Raw genomic sequence first — 18,268 nt, 5'->3', positions numbered from 1 at the left:
GCCTGTGTGCTTTAATAAAGACCTAGAATGAACGGTGCCAGCTGCAGAGGTCAGATTTCGTAAGGGCTTTTTCCCTCAAAAATTTTGCTTCAGTTCCCTGTCTTCATTCACTGGTAACCTTGCTTTTTTGGAATAAGCGCAATCTTCTCACAAATGTGTCCAGCATCCCAGGACACAAATCCAAGGACAAACTGGGCATCGGCGGCCCCCTTCGTCCCCATAGAGAAGTGCTTGGCTTCCCAGAGCTGCTCTGAGGGCTGCTCAAGCCAAGCATGTGGGTTCTGACAAGTTATCCATCCTTTCCATCCCTGTTGCTCTCTGCTGTCAGTTCCATCCCCTGTCTGGCCTGGGGTTCTGGCTGCTGTGGGAAGTGGAACAGACCCAAGGAAGGAATTTGGCAACAGGCGGCCTTAGATTCCAGTCCAGGAAGGGGCAGGGAATTATTACAAGCTGAGCTGGGAACATGGTAATGGAGTGCTCCAGGGAACTCCCTGGCGGTCCAGTGGTTGGGACTCAGCACTCTGACTGCCAAGGGCTGGGGTTTGATCTTTGGTAACTAAGATCCCACAGACCGCATGGCCCAGCCAAAAAAAAGGGGAAAAAAAAAATTTTTTTTCCTTCAATTAAAAAATAAATTAAAAAAAAAAAAAAAAAACAGATTTTAAAAAGATATGAGCCCCAAACACAGAAAGATGGAATCAAAAAGACACAGGAGCCAGCTTGAAGGGGCCCTCACTGGCCTCACTCGGGACAATTTAAACATCAAATTAAGTAACAACAACAGCAGAGTAAGAAAGGAATCACACATCCAGACAGACAAACATACAGAAACGGAGGAAAGGCTGATGATGCACTGGTTATTCACAGAGCCTCAAAGTACCTCCCCTCCCCTTAGCAATGACCACAGAGGAAAGAGGACTGCATGGTGGAGAAGGCTGGCAGACACCACGCTCATCCAGGGCTTGCGGTGAACATGCAGGGGAAGGGACAAAGGGAAACCTGGCAGGAGTGAGGATGGGGTGGATACCTCACTCCAGAGTCAGGCAAACCCGGGCTGAGGGGCAGCCACAGAATCACTGGTGCAATCTTCCAAAATGGCAAGGTCGTGACCAGGAGGGAGAAACTCAGACTAGAGGGGACAAAGACATGGTGGCCAAATGCAACAGGAGAGGCTGGACTGCCTCAAGGTATTGTTATCAACGTACAAAGAAACCAGACTGGGGTCTGAGCCCTAGCTGGTGGAGATACAGCAAAGCGAATTCTCTGATGTTGATGATTTCGCTGCGGCTGTATGAAATACACACTCAGGTATTCAGGGGTAAAAACGCATGAAGTCAGTAACTTACTCTCAAATAGTTCAGGAAAAATACATTCACCGTACCTTTCTCTATGTTTGAAGTTGTTTCAAAACAAAGCAATGTTTCCAACTTAAAACTGCCTGAAGTAACAGATAAAGTAATGATGACAGTGTCTTTTTAAATGAAGGGTTAAAAGACTTTCAGCCAGTGTTTTTCAACCAGTAGAGACGTTTCCCCTCCAGGGCACATGTGACAGTACCTGGAGACACTTCTGGCTGCCACAGATGGGAGGTGCTGCTAGTATCTGGTGGATCTACAGACCAGGACTGCCTGGCATCCTGTAACACACAAGACAATCCCCACAGCAAAGAAAGATCCCGGGCAGGTGTCAACAGTGCCAGGGTACCCTTTATGCAAAAATCTAGCCAGCACCACCAACAAAATCCTGGTCGGTCGTACTGCTCATTAACCAAGTGGCCTTAGACAAGCTTCTTCATCTTCCCGTGCCTCAGCTTTCTTATCTGATAAATGGGTATAACAGGCCTCTGGGAGGAATAAGATGAGAACACACATGTACTTATGGAGATGCCTGCTCCCGAGGACACACACCACCAAGTCAAATCCACCTGTCCAGATCACTGCTAACCACACCTGGGCTCCCTGAGCCCTGGAGTTTTGAGACCAGGGGGACTGAGGCCAGATTATTCCCACTCTGCTTGAGCTGGTCAGAAAGCTTGGGAGGGCCACTTGCCGGACCCAGCACAGGGCCACTAGGAAGTGCAGGGCGGATACACAAAGGAGCGGACAAGTGCAGAAAGACTCCTGCACCCCTCCAGCTCCCACTGCACCCACCCTGCTCAGTCCACCACATTTTGCACCCTTCGTCACCTCCTTCCCTGGGAACCAGACCCCCAAGGACCCATCGGAAGCCAGCGCACCAGAAATGGCACAAAACAGGGTGGACACCACTGAGCCCCAGGCTCAGTTTCTGGTAGGTCTGACTTTTTAAGAGAAGGTGCTTTTTGTCTTTTCTCTCTCTCTCTGTCTCTCTTTTTTTTTTTTTTTGTATGTGTGTGACAAAACTGCTATCATGGAGGTTTGAAGAAAAAAATAAACTGACAGCAATGGAAACTCTAATACTAGAAAAATGTCAAGAAAGCAAACACGGGTTTCAATGAGACACTGAGCCTGACAGCTCATGGAAAAAAGCTTGAAACTGTCAAAACACAAAAAGCCCCCTTGCGAAGAGAACACAAGCACCTGCTTGTGAAACTCACCAAACCCAAAACACGCCTCGTGCACTGTGTTCAGGGGCCCAAGTCAGAAGCCAGGCTACAGCAAAGCTTTCCGTGGGGCCTGGGGATGTGGGGGGTGAGGAGGTCTGAGTTGACCGCTGGATGTCAGGCTGGGCACTGGGTGGTGGACAACCCATGGCAAGGGGTGGGGTGGGGAGGAAGAGGGTAAAGGACTGAGACCTCTGCCAATGAGGCCTGCCGGCTCCAGGACCAGTTCCTGAGTCTGGCTATGGCAACTACAGACAGCGTGGCCCTGGGTCTCGTCTCTTCATTACGAAACGAAGAGCATCACCCATTTCCCGTGGGGCTTCTGGGTCTGTGAGACTGTCATAGGACACTGCCTTGAAATCAGAAAGGAAGCTCTAACGGTTTGTGTTTGCGCCTTCCCCTGTGGTCAGGGCCCATGCACAGCAGGTGCTTAATCAATGCTTGTGGCATGTTGAGGAGGACCTTGTCCTGCCTTGAAAGATGCAACCCAGGGGAGAAGAGATACTTGGCACATGATGGCTGGGGTCGCCCCTCCCGCCCCCTGCCAGGTGAGAGCTGAGTCTGCTGCCTGGAATGGGTGGGGCACGGAAGGCTGCCTGGAAGAGGTGGTCTGGAGGCTGGCCAGGGATCAGAGAGAAGAGTTCAGATCAACCGAGAACTCAGGAAGGCCTGTCAACCGAGAACTCAGGAAGGCCTGGACTCTTGGTGAGAAAAAAGGCCCCAGACACAGGGGAGCTGTCAGCAAACAGCAGCCACGATCTGCAAATGCTGACTGCGCGCAGGCTCTGCACACAGCGCTCAACAGGCACCGCCACAATGGACCCACACACCCACTCTCTGAATTAGACCCCACCTCCCAGGCAGCGCTAGTGCTAAAGAACTCAGCTGCCAATGCAGGAGACAGAAGAGACATGGGTTCGATCCCTGGGTCAGGAAGACCTCCTGGAGGGAGGGTATGGCAATCCACTCCAGCATTCTTTCCTGGAGAAGCCCATGGACAGAGGAGCCTGGCAGTTCATAGGATCACAAAGAGTCGGACACGACTGAGTGACTTGGTACAGATGAGGAAACTGAGACACAGAGGAATTAAGTAATTCACCCAAAGTCATGTAGCTCATAGCACAGAATCAGGACTCTAGCCCTGTTAGCCTGCTCCCCCTACCCCAACCCCTACACCCTGGGCACCAGCAGGAGGGAAAGGGCGGGGGAAATGACAAGGAGGCTGGGAAGGAGGGACAGAGAGGAGAGAGGAAGGGAAGGCCTCTCCTGAGGGCATGGCCAAGGAGAGAACGAAGGACAAGGTGAGTTTTTGAAGCTTTGGGCCCAGACCGCATCTGACGCTGAAGGGAACATGTCACAGTTTCCACCCACATTATATTCCCATCACATACGAGGTTGCACAGAAAGGAGGAGCAGCTTGTGGGAACCCCCCCACACAGAGGGAGCCCCAAGGGAGTTCTGGCCCAGCATGCAGAGCTGCGATGTAGCCGCGCACAGCCCTTTTGGACCCCTGGACACTCACCCACAGGCTCCAGCGTGGGCCGGAAGGTCTGGACTGGGTAGCACAGATGCAGCTCTGAAATGACAGCAGCAGGAGGACTGGGATGCCAGCCTCAGAGGGTCTCAGCAGGCAGGACGGGAAAAGGACCCAGGCCAGGCTAGCACAGGGCACCCTGCCCTCCCAGGGCCCCAAGGATACAGGCACTTACTCTGTCCAATCCACTTCCTGCAGGCCCTCCGGTGGCACAGGACGAAGGAGCTGAAGCTGATGACCACCACCAGCATCAGAATCACCCAGAAGAGCACAGGTCCTGGAACACAGAGGTGCCCTGCGTTCGCACCCTGACATCCTGGCAGGGAGCCGGGGCCCTACGGCAACCACACAGCACAGCCCTCACCCCGGACTGCTTCCTCCTTCTGGACACAGACTCCACTGTTGCTACAGGACCTGGTCCCTCCCCAAGCCAGAAGAGAAACCCAGATCCTATCTGTAGCTATCTGGTCCAGCCCTCACCCCCCTGTCCTTTCTTGCCTGGCTCTGGGAAGCCCATGGGGGAGCTAAAGAGTTGAAGGATGCACAAACCCTTGCTAGTGGGGGAGAAATGGAGAGGTCAAGGAGGCAGAATGAAGAGGGAATTGAGGTCCAGTAGGATGACATCAGGGGACTGGGAAGGAAGGCATGTGTGAGGCCCAGTCCCGGGCGGCTGGCAGGCAAAGCAACCGAGAGGGTGAAGTTAGGAGTCTGGCACAACTCCCAGCCCCTCCTCTAGACCGGAAACTCCACGAGGGCAGGAACGTCTACTCCGCACATAAGCACGCTCAGCAAGTGCTCCTTGAATGAGGAGTCAACAGCCCTATGCCATGGGCACCATGACCATCTCCATTTTACAATGGAGGGAAGCTGATGTTTGCAAAGATTAACAGGCCCAAGGTCACCCAGAGGGTAGGAATCATAGCTCAGGCCAGGCCAGCACAACTCCAGAGCCCACGCTGTTAACCACTATCTGGATGTATTTCATTATCTCTTGCCTCTTTTTTTTTTTTTTTTTTTTTTTTGCCCCTTTGTCACTTATGAAAATCAACATATAGTTATTATTTTTTAAAATCCATGTTTAGGTGCTAAAAAAGTAGCATGTACCCAATAGCTTCCCTGGTGGCTCAGTGGTAAAGAATCCACCTGCCAATGCAGGAGACACTGATTCTGTCCCTGGGTCAGGGAAGATCCTCTGGAGAAGGAAATGGCTACCCACTCCAGGATTCTTGCCTGCTAAGAATGACTTAGCGAACGAACAGTAACAACACGTACCAGATAAGTGCTTCTCAGACATTCCTGTGCCTATGAATCTCCTGGGGACCATGTTAAAATGCAGAGTCTGATTCAGTTGGCTGGGGGAGGCTTGTAATTTACTTTTTTAACAAGTTGCTAAACTGCCAATTCCAGGACCTCGCGGAGGGCTGCTGGCTGAGAACTACCGCCGCCTAGTGTCCAACACTAGAACTGCAAGTCCTTAAAATCGCATGCCGGGAGCCGGTAACGCCCATGTATATCACTCTCTGCTTACTGCCCTTTGCGGTATACGCTGTTACAACGTTAAAAGGTGAGTAAGCTGAAGCTCAAAGGAAGTAAGAAACTAGTCAAGATCATGAGGTAGTGGTGGTTTAGTCACTCAGTCGTGTCCGACTCTTGTGGCCCCATGGACTGTATGTAGCCCGCCAGGCTCTTCTGTCCATGGAATTTTCCAGGCAAGAATACTGGAGTGGGTTGCCATTTCCTTTTCCAGGGCATCTTCCTGACCCAAGGATTGAACCCGCATCTCCAGCACTGCAGGCGGATTCTTTACCACTGAGCCACCAGGGAAGCCCAGTCAAGGTCATGAGATTAGTCGCCAAATATTTCATGAGTAGCAATTACGGGCCGTGGAGAAGAAGCTGAGAATAAAATCCCTGCTCAGAAGAATCAAGGAATAATCTGTAGCAAGTGACAGAGCCACAGCTCCAGATCAAGAAGCCAAAAACCGGGGGTCAACTTTGTTCCCAGGACTTCCCAACCCCCACTCTTCCCCCCACCAAGTGATGCTGTTGCCCAGTGAGAAGCCTCCCTCCTTGTGGTCCCCAGGGAGGAAGGCCCTGCTTCGTGGGGGTGATCATTACCTGAAACCAGAGCCGGCTTTCCCGTGGAGGAGAAGGAGATGGGAGCACTGGTTGAGCCTGGGGTGTCCTCCCAGGCGTGGGTGACACCCCCTCCATGCTCCTTACCAGTCAAGGAGTCAGCCAGGGAGACCAAGGAGGGGGTGGGGCTGCAGAGAGAGAGGCCAGAGGTAAGATGGACGGCTGAGATGGAAACAGAGGTCTGAGACCCCAGCTCCTCTGCCAACAGTGTCCGCCAGGCACTTCGAGGGCAGGGCCTGGGTTTCTAGGCCTTCTGGCCTTCCATGGTGCCAGCACAGACATAGACTCACATTCTCCAAAATGACCTGCGGGCTTGGCCTAAAGATCCAGCCCAAGCCCCACTGCCATCCCTGGCCGGCTGCCCCCGCCCCCAGGCAGGGCCGGTGGAGAGAGGGGCCCAAGGAGTCACCTGGCAGGCGCCTCATGGTCCTCTGGGCTGGTGCTGCAGTCAGGAGGGCTCCCTAGTGGAACTGGCTCATAGGTGGTGGCTGTCTCAGCCATACCTGCAGGGAGTGGGTTAGAAACAGTGGCAAGGATGGTTACCAAAGGGAAAAGCGGGGAGGGAGGGATAAACTAGGAAATGGGATTAACAGATATACACACTATTATATATAAAAGAGATAAATAACAGGGACCTATTGTATAGCAAGGAGCTATATTCAATATCTTGTAAATCAACCATACTTCAAATTTTTAAATTAAATTTAAAAAAAAAAATCAGTGCCAAAGAGCCTGACACATCAGGACTGGTGACTTCCAGGGAGGCAGCACCGTGGGGCCGGAAGGACACAACAGCCGGGCAGACCCAAGTCTGTGTCCTGGCTGTCTCCTTGCTTCCTCCCTCTCTGCTCCCTTCCCTCCATGCAACAACTCTTTACTGAGCACCTGCTGCGTGCTGGGAATTGGGACAGAGCTGTGAGAAAAACAGAAAAGATTTGCACCCCTGGGGGCCAATCAGCTGGTGGGGTTCATAGACTCGGTGTCACATGAAGGCAGGTGGGGTCCCTGTAATGGCAGGCTCGATCTCGTCTCACTAGGGAGGCTTCCCTGAGGAGGGAGGTGCTAGGATGTGAGTGGGAGTGGGAGTTTCTAAGCAGAGGAAACAAAAGGTGGGGAAGCCCCGGAGATGGGAGGGAGGAGATGGAGTCATCAAAGAAGCAGAAATGACCCCAGTGCCCATCAGATGGTAAAATGTAGTATCTCTGAATGCTGGAATACTGTATGGCAATAAAAGAAATGAAGTACTAACACAGCTGGGAGCTTCCCTGGTAGCTCAGACGGTGAAGAATCTGCCTGCAATGCAGGAGACCCAGGTTCGATCTCTGGGTCGGGAAGATCCCCTGGAGAAGAGAGTGACTACCCACTCCAGTATTCTTCCCTAGAGAATCCCATGGACAGAGGAGTCTGGCAAGCTACAGTCCATGGGGTGGCAAAGAGTCGGACACCACGGAGTGACTAAGCGTGTTAATACAGCTACAACATGGATGAACTTCAAAAGCTCAGTGAAAGAAGCCAGACACAGAATAATACATCTTATGGAAATATCCCCAAAAGCTTAATCTAGAGTAACAGAAAGTAATTTCCAGGCCAGAATACTAGAGTGGGTTGCCATTCCTTTCTACAGGGGATCTTCCTGACCCAGGGATCGAACCCACATCTCTCAAGCTTCCTGCATTGGCAGGCGGGTTTTTTACCACTAGCACCACCTGGGTAGCTATGAGTATTTGTGTACAAGCCTTTGCAAAACCGTAATTTCACTTCACTTGAGGACCTAGGAAGGGGAAGGCTGCGTCACTGTGCTGACAGAATGCCTTTGAGGACCAGTTCAAGCACAGTCACTTCTGATCTGACCCAGCCACCCCTTCTCACAGACAGAGAGAACCACAGAGCCCGAGCTCAAACCAGAAATCAGGGCTCCCGAGTCCCAGCCTGGAGCACTTTTCATGGGACCGCACTGCCTCCTACTGGGGACTGAGCATTTTCTTACAAGTTTATGATTAACTACTTTACTAGGGTAGAAGGAAATGGCCCACATTTGAAGTAGGTCCAGCCTGGCTACTAGCCCTCTCTGCTCCCATGTTCCTGGAGGGGGGTGCGGGGGCACCCCTTCCTTTAAGTGATACAAAGCAAACCCCCCACCTGCCCATGCTTCTCTTATAAAAAGCTCTCATTATGCCTCTCGGATTTTTTCTGATTTTAATATTTTGAAGAGAAAGTAAGGCCAGGATTAATTTTCTACTTGGATTAGTAGGGTCCTGAGGACATGCCTCTTGAGAAACCTATATGCAGGTCAGGAAGCAACAGTTAGAACTAGACATGGAACAACAGACTGGTTCCAAATAGGAAAAGGAGTACGTCAAGGCTGTATATTGTCACCCTGCTTACTTAACTTATATGCAGAGTACATCATGAGAAACACTGGGGTAGATGAAGCACAAGCTGGAATCAAGATTGCCGGGAGAAATATCAATAACCTCAGATATGCAGATGACACCACCTTTATGGCAGAAGGTGAAGAAGAACTAAAAAGGCTCTTGATGAAGGTGAAACAGGAGAGTGAAAAAGTTGGCTTAAAACTCAACATTCAGAAAACGAAGATCATGGCATCTGGTCCCATCACTTCATGGGAAATAGATGGGGAAACAGTGGAAACAGTGGCAGACTTTATTTTGGGGGGCTCCAAAATTACTGCAGATGGTGACTGCAGCCATGAAATTAAAAGATGCTTCCTCCTTGGAAGGAAAGTTATGACCAATCTAGTTAGCATATTAAAAAGCAGAGACATTACTTTGCCAACAAAGGTCCGTCTAGTCAAGGCTATGGTTTTTCCAGTGGTCATGTATGGATGTGAGAGTTGGACTGTGAAGAAAGCTGAGCACTGAAGAATTGATGCTTTTGAACTGTGGTGTTGGAGAAGGCTTTTGTTGTCCCTTGGACTGCAAGGAGATCCAACCAGTCCATCCTAAAGGAGATCAGTCCTGGGTGCTCAGTGGAAGGACTGATGTTGAAGCTGAAACTCCAATACTTTGGCCACCTCATGCAAAGAGTTGACTCATTGGAAAAGACCCTGATGCTGGGAGGGACTGGGGGCAAGAGGAGAAGGGGACGACAGAGGATGAGATGGCTGGATGGCATTACCGATTCGATGGACATGAGTTTGGGTAAACTCTGGGAGTTGGTGATGGACACGGAGGCCTGGCATGCTGCGATTCATAGGGTCACAAAGAGTCGGACACGACTGAGCGACTGAACTGAACTGAGGAACCCTCCACTTTTTGGAGGTTTTCATATAGACAGTAGGAGGTGGCAGGGACGTTCAAGAGGGAGGGGGCATACCTATATGACCAATTCATGTTGATACATGGCAGAAACTTCCCTGGTAGCTCAGACGGAAAAGCATCCGCCTGCAATGCAGGAGACCCAGGTTCGATCCCTGGGTCAGGAACATCCAGTGGAGAAGGAAATGGCAACCCACTCCAGTATCCTTGCCTGGAAAATCCCATGGACAGAGGAGCCTGGCGGGCTACAGTCTGTGGGGTTGCAAAGAGTTGGACACGACTGAGTGACTCACACACACACACACACACACACACACACAGCAGAAACCAACACAATATTGTAGAGCGATTAAAAATTAGCAAATTGGGACTTCCCTAGTAGCTCAGTGGTAAAGAATCTGCCTGCCAATGCGGAGACACGGATTGGATCCCTGATCTGGGAGGATCCCACATGCTGGAAGCAAATAAGCCCATGCACCATAACTATTGAGCCTGCGCTATACAGCCCATGAGTCACAACCACTGAAGCCCACGCTCCATAGAGCCCGTGCTCTGCAACAAGAGAAGCCACCGCAATAAGCCCACATGCAGCAACTAGAGAGTAGCCCCCACTCACCGCCACTAGAGAAAAAGCCCTTGCAGCAACAAAGACCCAGCACAGCCAAAAATAAATAAACAGAATTATTTCTTTTTTAAAAAGTAAATTAAAAAACATTAAAAAAAAAAAAAAAAGACACTGTGTCTTTCCATGCAGTCACTAAACTATTACCTGAATTAGTTGAAGCCTGGAGACCTTGGGCTATGAGGAAAATAATGCAATTGTTATGATAATTTCTACTTGTATCTGAGATGTCCTGGGGATTCAGTGAGAGTTGACTTGGAGAGGACTGGAGGAGCTCTTTTGCTCAAGAACACTAACTGTAGCTACACCCAGGAAGCAATGGAAACAGTGACAGCCTTTATTTTCTTGGGTTTCAAAATCACTGCAACTGGCGACTGCAGCCATGAAATTAAAAGACGCTTGCTACTTGGAAGAAAAGCTATGACAAACCTAGACAGCATATTAAAAAGCAGAGACATCACTTTGCCAACAAAGCTCCATCTAGTCAAAGCTATGGTTTCTCCAGTAGCAGTCATGTATGGATGGGAGGGTTGGACCATAAAGAAGGCTCAGTGCTGAAGAATTGATGCTTTCGAACTGTGGTGTTGGAGAAGACTCTCGAGAGTCCCTTGGACTGCAAGGAGATCCAACCAGTCAATCCTTAAGGAAATCAGTCCTGAATATTCATTGTAAGGACTGATGCTGAAGCTGAAGCTCCAATACTTTGGCCACCTGATGCGAAGAGTTGACTCATTGGAAAAGACCCTGATGCTGGGAAAGATTGAAGGCGGGAGGAGAAGGGAGAGATAGAGGATGAGTTGGTTGGATGGCATCACCAACTCAAAGGACATGAGTTTGAACAAACTTTGGGAGATGGTGATGGAAAGCCTAGTGTGCTGCAGTCCATGGGGTTGCATAGAGTTGGACACGACTTGAGTGACTGACTGAACAACACCACCACCCAGTTAGCACCCTCTGACCTCCCTTTAAGGCAGCCTCCCTTCTAAGGCAACCTGCAACAGAATCCAGAAATAGAAATGCTGTCCTTCCTCTAAGCAGAGAAATTGGGCCCAGCACTCCTGGGTGCCTCTCATCCCTTCTCTGTATGTATTTACCATAACCTCTCTGTAACCTTCCTCTTTCCTCCATGAGTTACTGATTCTCCCCTTTTATCCTCCTTTGGATCTGAAGGTCAACAGAAGACATCATTTAGCCCCTACTTAATCTGCCTGTGTTCTCTGGAAAAGGCTCACTGGAAAGCGGGGCCGGGGGGAGGAAGAGGGAGCAGGAAGGAACATGCCTGCTCTTAGACCCATTTAGAAACTTAAAAAAAAGATATTGTTTACCAGACTTAAATACTTCTCTTTAAATCCAAATACCCGATCCTTGGGCCACTTAAAGGAGAACGGTCTTAGCATCAAGGTCAGATGGAATCTTTTCCCATACACACAGAAACTGCTTAAAATTAGATGAAATTTTCATCTTCATACTTGAGTTGCACATTTTTTGTCAGCTTTTTACTTTCCCTAGAGTTTTCAATTGCCTTTTTTCTTTTCTGTTGATGAAAGAATAATGTGCCTTCACTATATCCTCAAGTTGTTCAACTCTACTCCTCATAAAATTGACCGCCATTCTAACTTCTGTTCCTGCAGATGATTCACTGCCGCCCCTCACTTTCCTGCTCTGATGAGGCTCAGCCACATGTTGTCGTGTCTTTAGCACCGGTGTCATTCTGGGACTTCCTTTTTTGCTCTCCTGGGATGGAGCCACTGTTTTCTAGATTTCATGGCTTTTCTTTTTTGCCCCTCATTTAACCGGATTACATCTTTAAGTAACTTTCTAAGAAAGGATACATGGGGTTGTGGGGAAGCAGACTGCCCTTTTATGTCTGAAAATGCCTCTCTTGTTTTTGCCATGCTGTGTGGCTTGCAGAATCTTAATTCCCTGACCAGGGATTGAACTTGGGCTCCTTCAGTGAAAGCTCTGAGTCCAAAGCACTGAACCACCAGGGAATTCCCTGAAAATATTTTTAATCTGCTTTCAAACATAATTGCATTTAAGCTAAAAAATTCTCTGGTCAACTAGGAAGGAGCTGGTGTGGTCCAATGGAGAGTACTTGGGGGTGACTCAGGATCTCTGTGTCCCAGCTCTACCTCTGGCTCTACGCATGGTTCCCTCCACCAGTAAAAAGAGGTGACTGGGTCAGATCACAGGTGGCCAGCTTTGATCTGACCCGCAAAGACATTCTGTGTAGGCCAACACAATGACCCAGGCAGCCCTCTCCTAGGTATTTACCCATGAAATGAAAATGCATGTCCACACAAAAACCCATACATGAACATTTGTAGCTGCTTTATTCATAGTAGCCCTAAACTGGAAACAAGCAAAATGTCCATCAACTGGTGGATGGATAAATAAATGGTGGTACATCTGTTATGTCAGGCTTCCCAGGTGGCGCTAGTGGTAAAGCATCTGCCTGCCAATGCAGGAAGACACAAGGGACGCAGCTTTTATCTCTGAGTTGGGAAGATCCCCTAGAGAAGGAAATGACAACCCACTCCAATACTCTTGCCTATAAAATCTCATGGATAAAGGAGTCTGGCAGGCTACAGTCCATGGACTCACAGAGTCAGATGTAACTAGGCATGCATGTGTGTACATCCATTATGTCTAGATGTGGTACTCTTCATTCATCCTGCTTTGCTCTTGGTAGGTCATTTCAATCTAAGTCTCATTGTGAGGTTGCCAAGAGACTGCCTACCCTGGAAGGATGACCGGGTCAGGGCACCACCACATGTCCCCATCCACAGGCCCTGGAAATAGACTCTCCAGCAAGAACAAGAAAAAGCAAAGGCAGTCAAGAAACACCTCGTTTCTTCTGCAGTGGTCCTCTTGCGCCCTCTACTGTCGTATACTAGAGTCACATGCACAAGGAGAAAATGCTTGAAGAGACTAATCTCTTATTGCATAGCAAGGGTTCATAGGTGAATTGGGACCTGAGAGGCAACAGATTGGTAATAAGCACACTTTCTAAAAGTCATTTCTTGTCTTCTACTTTTTTACTGTTCCTTCTTCATTGCCTTCTGTTATCACTCTGTGGTTGTAACTTCTCGAATTTTTCTGTGGACACTAATTATTATCTCTTCCATTCCTGGGTTCATCATTGCTTCATTGGTAGTAAGTTTTTCTGTTTGTGTATCTTGTTATTTTCCTTCATACTACTGTTTTTCCTTGTAAGTCAGAAGATCTATACTTCTCATTAATATTTATAAAAAAAGAATAGTGCTGAACTTTCCAGCAGCAGGTGGGGTTTCTTCTACTTTGCTGTTAGTATGTCCTTTTCACCACGGGTCTCTTCTCTCAGCAGGAGGCCTGTCTGGGAACTCTGGGATCATGGGTGGGGAGTGTGAGCTGCAAGGCTTTCACTCAGGGTGACTGGGCAGGAATAGCCTACTGACAGGGTGTACTTCCAAAGACACAAGCAAAGAGGGCTTAGCACCAGAGTGGCCAATACCTAGTTATCTCTAGATAGTCCTTCAGTGTTGTTAGACAAAAATTTGATCATTTTCACCAGGATATAAAAACTCAGGCACCAGCTCTCAGACCGGTCAGAGCCCATGGTATATCATTGCTGCGTGTTTTGTCATTGTTGTTACATTCATTTATTTTTTAGATTGCACTTTGGCTGGTTGGTTTTGCATTGTTGGTGGTTTAGTTGCTGCTGCTGCTAAGTCACTTCAGTCGTGTCCAACTCTGTGTGGTCCCATAGACGGCAGCCCAACAGGCTCCGCCGTCCCTGGGATTCTCCAGGCAAGAACACTGGAGTGGGTTGCCATTTCCTTCTCCAATGCATGAAAGTGAAAAGTGAAAGTGAAGTCGCTCAGTCGTGTCCGACTCTTAGCGACCCCATGGACTGCAGCCCCACCAGGCTCCTCCATCCATGGGATTTTCTCATCCAACTCTTGTCACTCTATGGGCTTAGCCTGCCAGGGTCCTCTGTCCATGGAATTCTCCAGGCAAGAACACTGGAGTTGGTTGCCAGTTTATTCTCCGGGGGATCTTCCCGACCCAAGAATCATAGCTGGGTCTCCTGCTTTGCGGGCAGATTGTTACACATTTTTAATTTTTATGTTGGAGATGAAGTTGCAGCTTACTGGACTTTCTAATTCTCTGCTCCACCCCCATCCTTCATTTTACTTACCTGGTCTGAGCCCAGAGCCTCCCTGGGGGGTCTTATGAGCAGGTTACCCTCACTTTTCTGCCAGCCTCAAGGAGTGAATTCTGGGGTGGGTTTTCCTCTACTTGGGTTTCATTTGTTACCACCCTGCCATCTGTTTTCCACCTTCTAAAAAGTCGTTGAACTCTCTCATCTGCTGATGAACTCTTTTTTGTTTGTTATTTTGTCTGCTGTCGAGGGTTTATACTTTTTCTCACTTTGGCGAATGTCCACCATTTGAATTGGAAGCTTCCTCATAAGCTTTATATTGATCTACCTTGAGTCAATAAAACAACCTTGCAAGCAAGTCAAGATTTTACCAGCCCAATAATTTCAAGGAGAAGAATAACAAAACTTTTAAATAATTTAAAACAATCATTAGAAACTGTTGCCAAAATGCCAAGTTTGGATTTTTTACCATTTCCTGGATCTAACTATTCAAAGAGAAACCATAGCCCAAATCTGACCTAGTTAATAGCTAGGAATGAAGGTCCTTTGTTGGTTGGAGGAGGGGAGAGGCACAGCTGTAGGGACACAGAGCTCAGCCCCTTGGTTGGGGATGTGAACTGCTTACCTTGGAGCTTGGTGAGCATCCCTGGTGGGCAGTTGGGGCGGGTGACGCAGCGGGCACAGGAATTGGTGACTGGCGTGGCGCAGAACATGCCAGGTTGACACTCACAGACTCGGGAAGAGTTCCATGTGCAAGGTGTCTTCTCCACGAGGCCATCTGGGGAACAGAGAAGGGTCCTGAGGAAGAACTGGAATGAAAAGGGCAGGAATCCAGAGAACCCCCGGAGGGCAGAGACGGATTTGCCCAGGAACACATGCTTATTCAATTATTCTGTTGAGCAGATATTTTGGTGCAGAAAGTAACTATGCTGAATGAAAGAAGTTGGACAAAAAAAGGTGTATATAGGGACTCCCCTGGCAGTCCAATGGTTAGGACTCCATGCTTCCACTGCAAGGGGCACAGGTTCGATCCCTGCTCAGAGAACTAAGATCCTGCATGCCGTTCAGTGCAGCCAAAAAAAAAAAAAAAAGAGTCTATGCTCTATAATTCTGTTTATAGGAAAAGCCAGAAAATGCAAACTCTTTCATAGTGACAGCATACCAAATGCCTGGGATGGGAGTAGGGGCAGGGAACGGTGGAGGGATGGTAAGGAGCTTAAGGAACCTTTTGGGAGGTGGACAGACAGTTCATTATCTTGATTGTGGTAATGATTTCACAGCCACACACATCTCAAGATTTATCAAACTGCACACTTTAAACATGTAACTGTTATTGTATGTCAACTGTATCTATCTATCTGTATCTAGTATGTCAACTGTATTTATTGTATGTGTCTGTATCTAGTAATTTACTATTACTATCTGTAATAGTAAAGCTATTAAAAGAAAAATCCCCCAAAAAATTTTAAAGAAAATAATTCAAAGATTAGGGGTGAGTAAGCATGGGTAAAGATGAATCAAGACTGGCCATGACTTGATAATTCTTTAAAATTGGGTGATAGTTCATAACCACTTCTGATTCTCTCTACTTCTGAGGATGTTTGAAAATTCTAATGATGAAAAGTGGGGTTTTCTCCAAAATAAAAAGAAATTGTTAGTGGTTTTATAAAATACAAAGTGTGATCATGCATTTATACATGTTTAGGGATATTCTGCATGCTTTATTAACAGGTGAAAATAGAATTACTGTATCAGTGGATTAGATAAATGCAATTTGCTCAATAAAGACACTGGTGGGATACTTAGAGGTTTAGAAGCCCTGCATGATAAAGACAAGGGACTGCACTGTTAATTATAACATTGTATTAACATAACCAAGCCTGTTTGAGGCAGTGTTTCTAGCACTTTATCCAGATTAACTCAGTTTAACCTATTTAACTCTCAGAACACCTCTCTGAAAGGGGTCTGTTATAATGCCCATTTTACCGATGAGGAAACAGGCCCAGAGAGGTTAAGAAACTTGCTTGAGTTTATAAGCTCCCAAGCAGTAGAGCCAAGATTTGACCCCAGGCACTTGGGCTCTACTCTACGGCCTCGCAGGGCTTCATTTACGCAACTTGAAGCAATTCTGGGGCCCAGAGTCATCTCTTTATTTCCTCATCTGACACAGCAGCTGTGATAGATTATGTTTTTTCCAGGAATGGCCACAGCAATAGCTCGCAGTCTGTCTGCTCTTCCAGAGCTTGGCCACTTACTCATCCAAAAACTCTACTTTTTTCCCCTTCCATGACTCCAGGGGGAACCTGTCCCCCTGCCTTCAGAGGCAAAATGCAGTGGAAATTACGCCATGTAATTTCTGTGAGTGTGTTAGTTGCTCAGTTGTGCCTGACTCTTTGCAACCCCATGGACTCTAGCTCGCCAGGCTTCTTTGTCCATGGGATACTCCAGGCAAGAATACTGGAGTGGGTTGCCATTCCTTCTCTGGGGGATCTTCCCGACCCAGAGATGGAACCGGGTCTCCTGCATTGCAGGCAGATTCTCTACCTTCTGAGTAACTTCTGAAGCTGGGTCGTAAAAATGAGTATGGTTTCTATTCTACTACCAACTCATCTTTGGGTTCAGCACCCAAAGGAAGCCCAAATAGCAGCCGACATGGAAAGAATCTGAGAGCGTCAACCCCAGACCCATGAATGAAGAAGGTGCAGATGATTCCAGCTCTCAAGCTTCAGCTTTTCCAACTGAAACCTCAGACCTAATGGAGCAGACACCAGCTGGCCCTCTGGCATCACATCTAAATTCTGATCCACAGACTCCACGACTACAATGAATGGTTTGCTTTTTGCCACTCAGATTTGAGAAAAATTTGCTCTGTGGCCTTAGTAACCAGAACAGTGACCTCCAATGACCACAAACAGAATGTCCTTTCCCCCACATGGCCTCCCCTGACTCCAGTCCATGTTGCTGCAGAGACAGAATCACACCTCCCCCTGGTGGTGGAGGCTGTCTTGGCCTGGGTCTACAGCCATGGCAGTGTGGGACCTGGGCAGCTGCATGGACTTCACAGGGCGGCTGGTGGTGCTGCGGGCAGCTGGCCGCAGGGAGAACACCAGCAGTCAGTCTCTAAGGGCTTGTACAGTGGTGCTCTGAGAGGCAGTGGAGTGAGTGATGAGCCCAGAACCTGGTACCAGGTGCCCTAGGTTCAAATCCTGGCCCTGCCATTTGTGAGGGCTTGTGGCCCTGGAAGTCCCCTGACTTCCCCAAGCCCCAGTTTCCTCTTCTGTAAAATGGGGGCAATCTCAATCCGGGCATCATAGGATAGGTACAAAAAATAATGAGACAAGCTTGAAATAGGTAGCTGATTAACAAATTCTTCCTTGCAAGACAGAGTGAGTGAATGGAAACTCTCTGAAAAGGGGTCACGGCTATCAAAACCCACAATCATCAGTGGGAGTCACTAGAAGCCAATTGCTCAAAAAATGCCAGTGAAGTGAACCAGGCTCCTGAGGACTGAGCATCCAAGACCCAACTCAGGGCTCCCACCCCCAGATTCTTGGCCTCTCCTTCCAAGACCATCCCTGCTCTCTGGAAGAGGCCCCAGGAGGAGAGACGTGGCCCTTACCTCCTGAACATGTCACACAGGCCTTGCAGCGACCGTCCCTGTCCAGGTAGTAGTCGTGGTTACACTGCTTCCTGCAGTCAGCAGACCCCCGAGGGCACGGGGGCTGCAGGGTCAGCCCTGGGAAAAGAAGCAAAGAAGCTCCAGGCCAGGTCATGTTGGCAGAGGCCTCACCCTCACCCTATCCCACCCTCCATCACTGAAGCCCTCCAGCTCCATGACCAGCTCCCAAACTCTGCACATGGCAAGTAGTCCTTCAGAGGGAGTCCTCAGGCTCAGAGAGGGAAGGGATGTGTCTAACGCCACACAGGAAAAGAGCACTAACTGCCTCCAAAATGACCCTCCTGTTTCTGGCCCC

At 48.7% G+C, this 18,268-nt stretch overlaps 1 protein-coding gene across 2 annotated transcripts in view; it reads right to left on the bottom strand.

Moving 5' to 3' along the window:
• Nucleotides 1–18,268, bottom strand: part of TNFRSF8 (TNF receptor superfamily member 8) — a 73,954-nt gene that overhangs the window by 14,598 nt on the left and 41,088 nt on the right. Inside the window, exons 7-12 of one of the 2 annotated variants that reach the window (XM_006076783.3) lie at nucleotides 17,914–18,030; nucleotides 14,920–15,072; nucleotides 6,660–6,753; nucleotides 6,233–6,378; nucleotides 4,291–4,392; nucleotides 4,104–4,157 (exon numbers count right to left, since the gene is read on the bottom strand). In XM_006076783.3, the coding sequence (XP_006076845.1) occupies nucleotides 4,104–4,157; nucleotides 4,291–4,392; nucleotides 6,233–6,378; nucleotides 6,660–6,753; nucleotides 14,920–15,072; nucleotides 17,914–18,030 (666 nt within the window). The remainder of the gene's footprint in view (nucleotides 1–4,103; nucleotides 4,158–4,290; nucleotides 4,393–6,232; nucleotides 6,379–6,659; nucleotides 6,754–14,919; nucleotides 15,073–17,913; nucleotides 18,031–18,268) is intronic. The other variant, XM_025285908.2, reaches the window with a different exon arrangement.

Source organism: Bubalus bubalis, chromosome 5 (assembly GCF_019923935.1).
Source record: "Bubalus bubalis isolate 160015118507 breed Murrah chromosome 5, NDDB_SH_1, whole genome shotgun sequence".
NCBI lineage: Eukaryota > Metazoa > Chordata > Mammalia > Artiodactyla > Bovidae > Bubalus > Bubalus bubalis.
The sequence above is the reverse complement of the archived record's forward strand: the minus strand, read 5'-3'. Positions and strand labels throughout refer to the sequence as shown.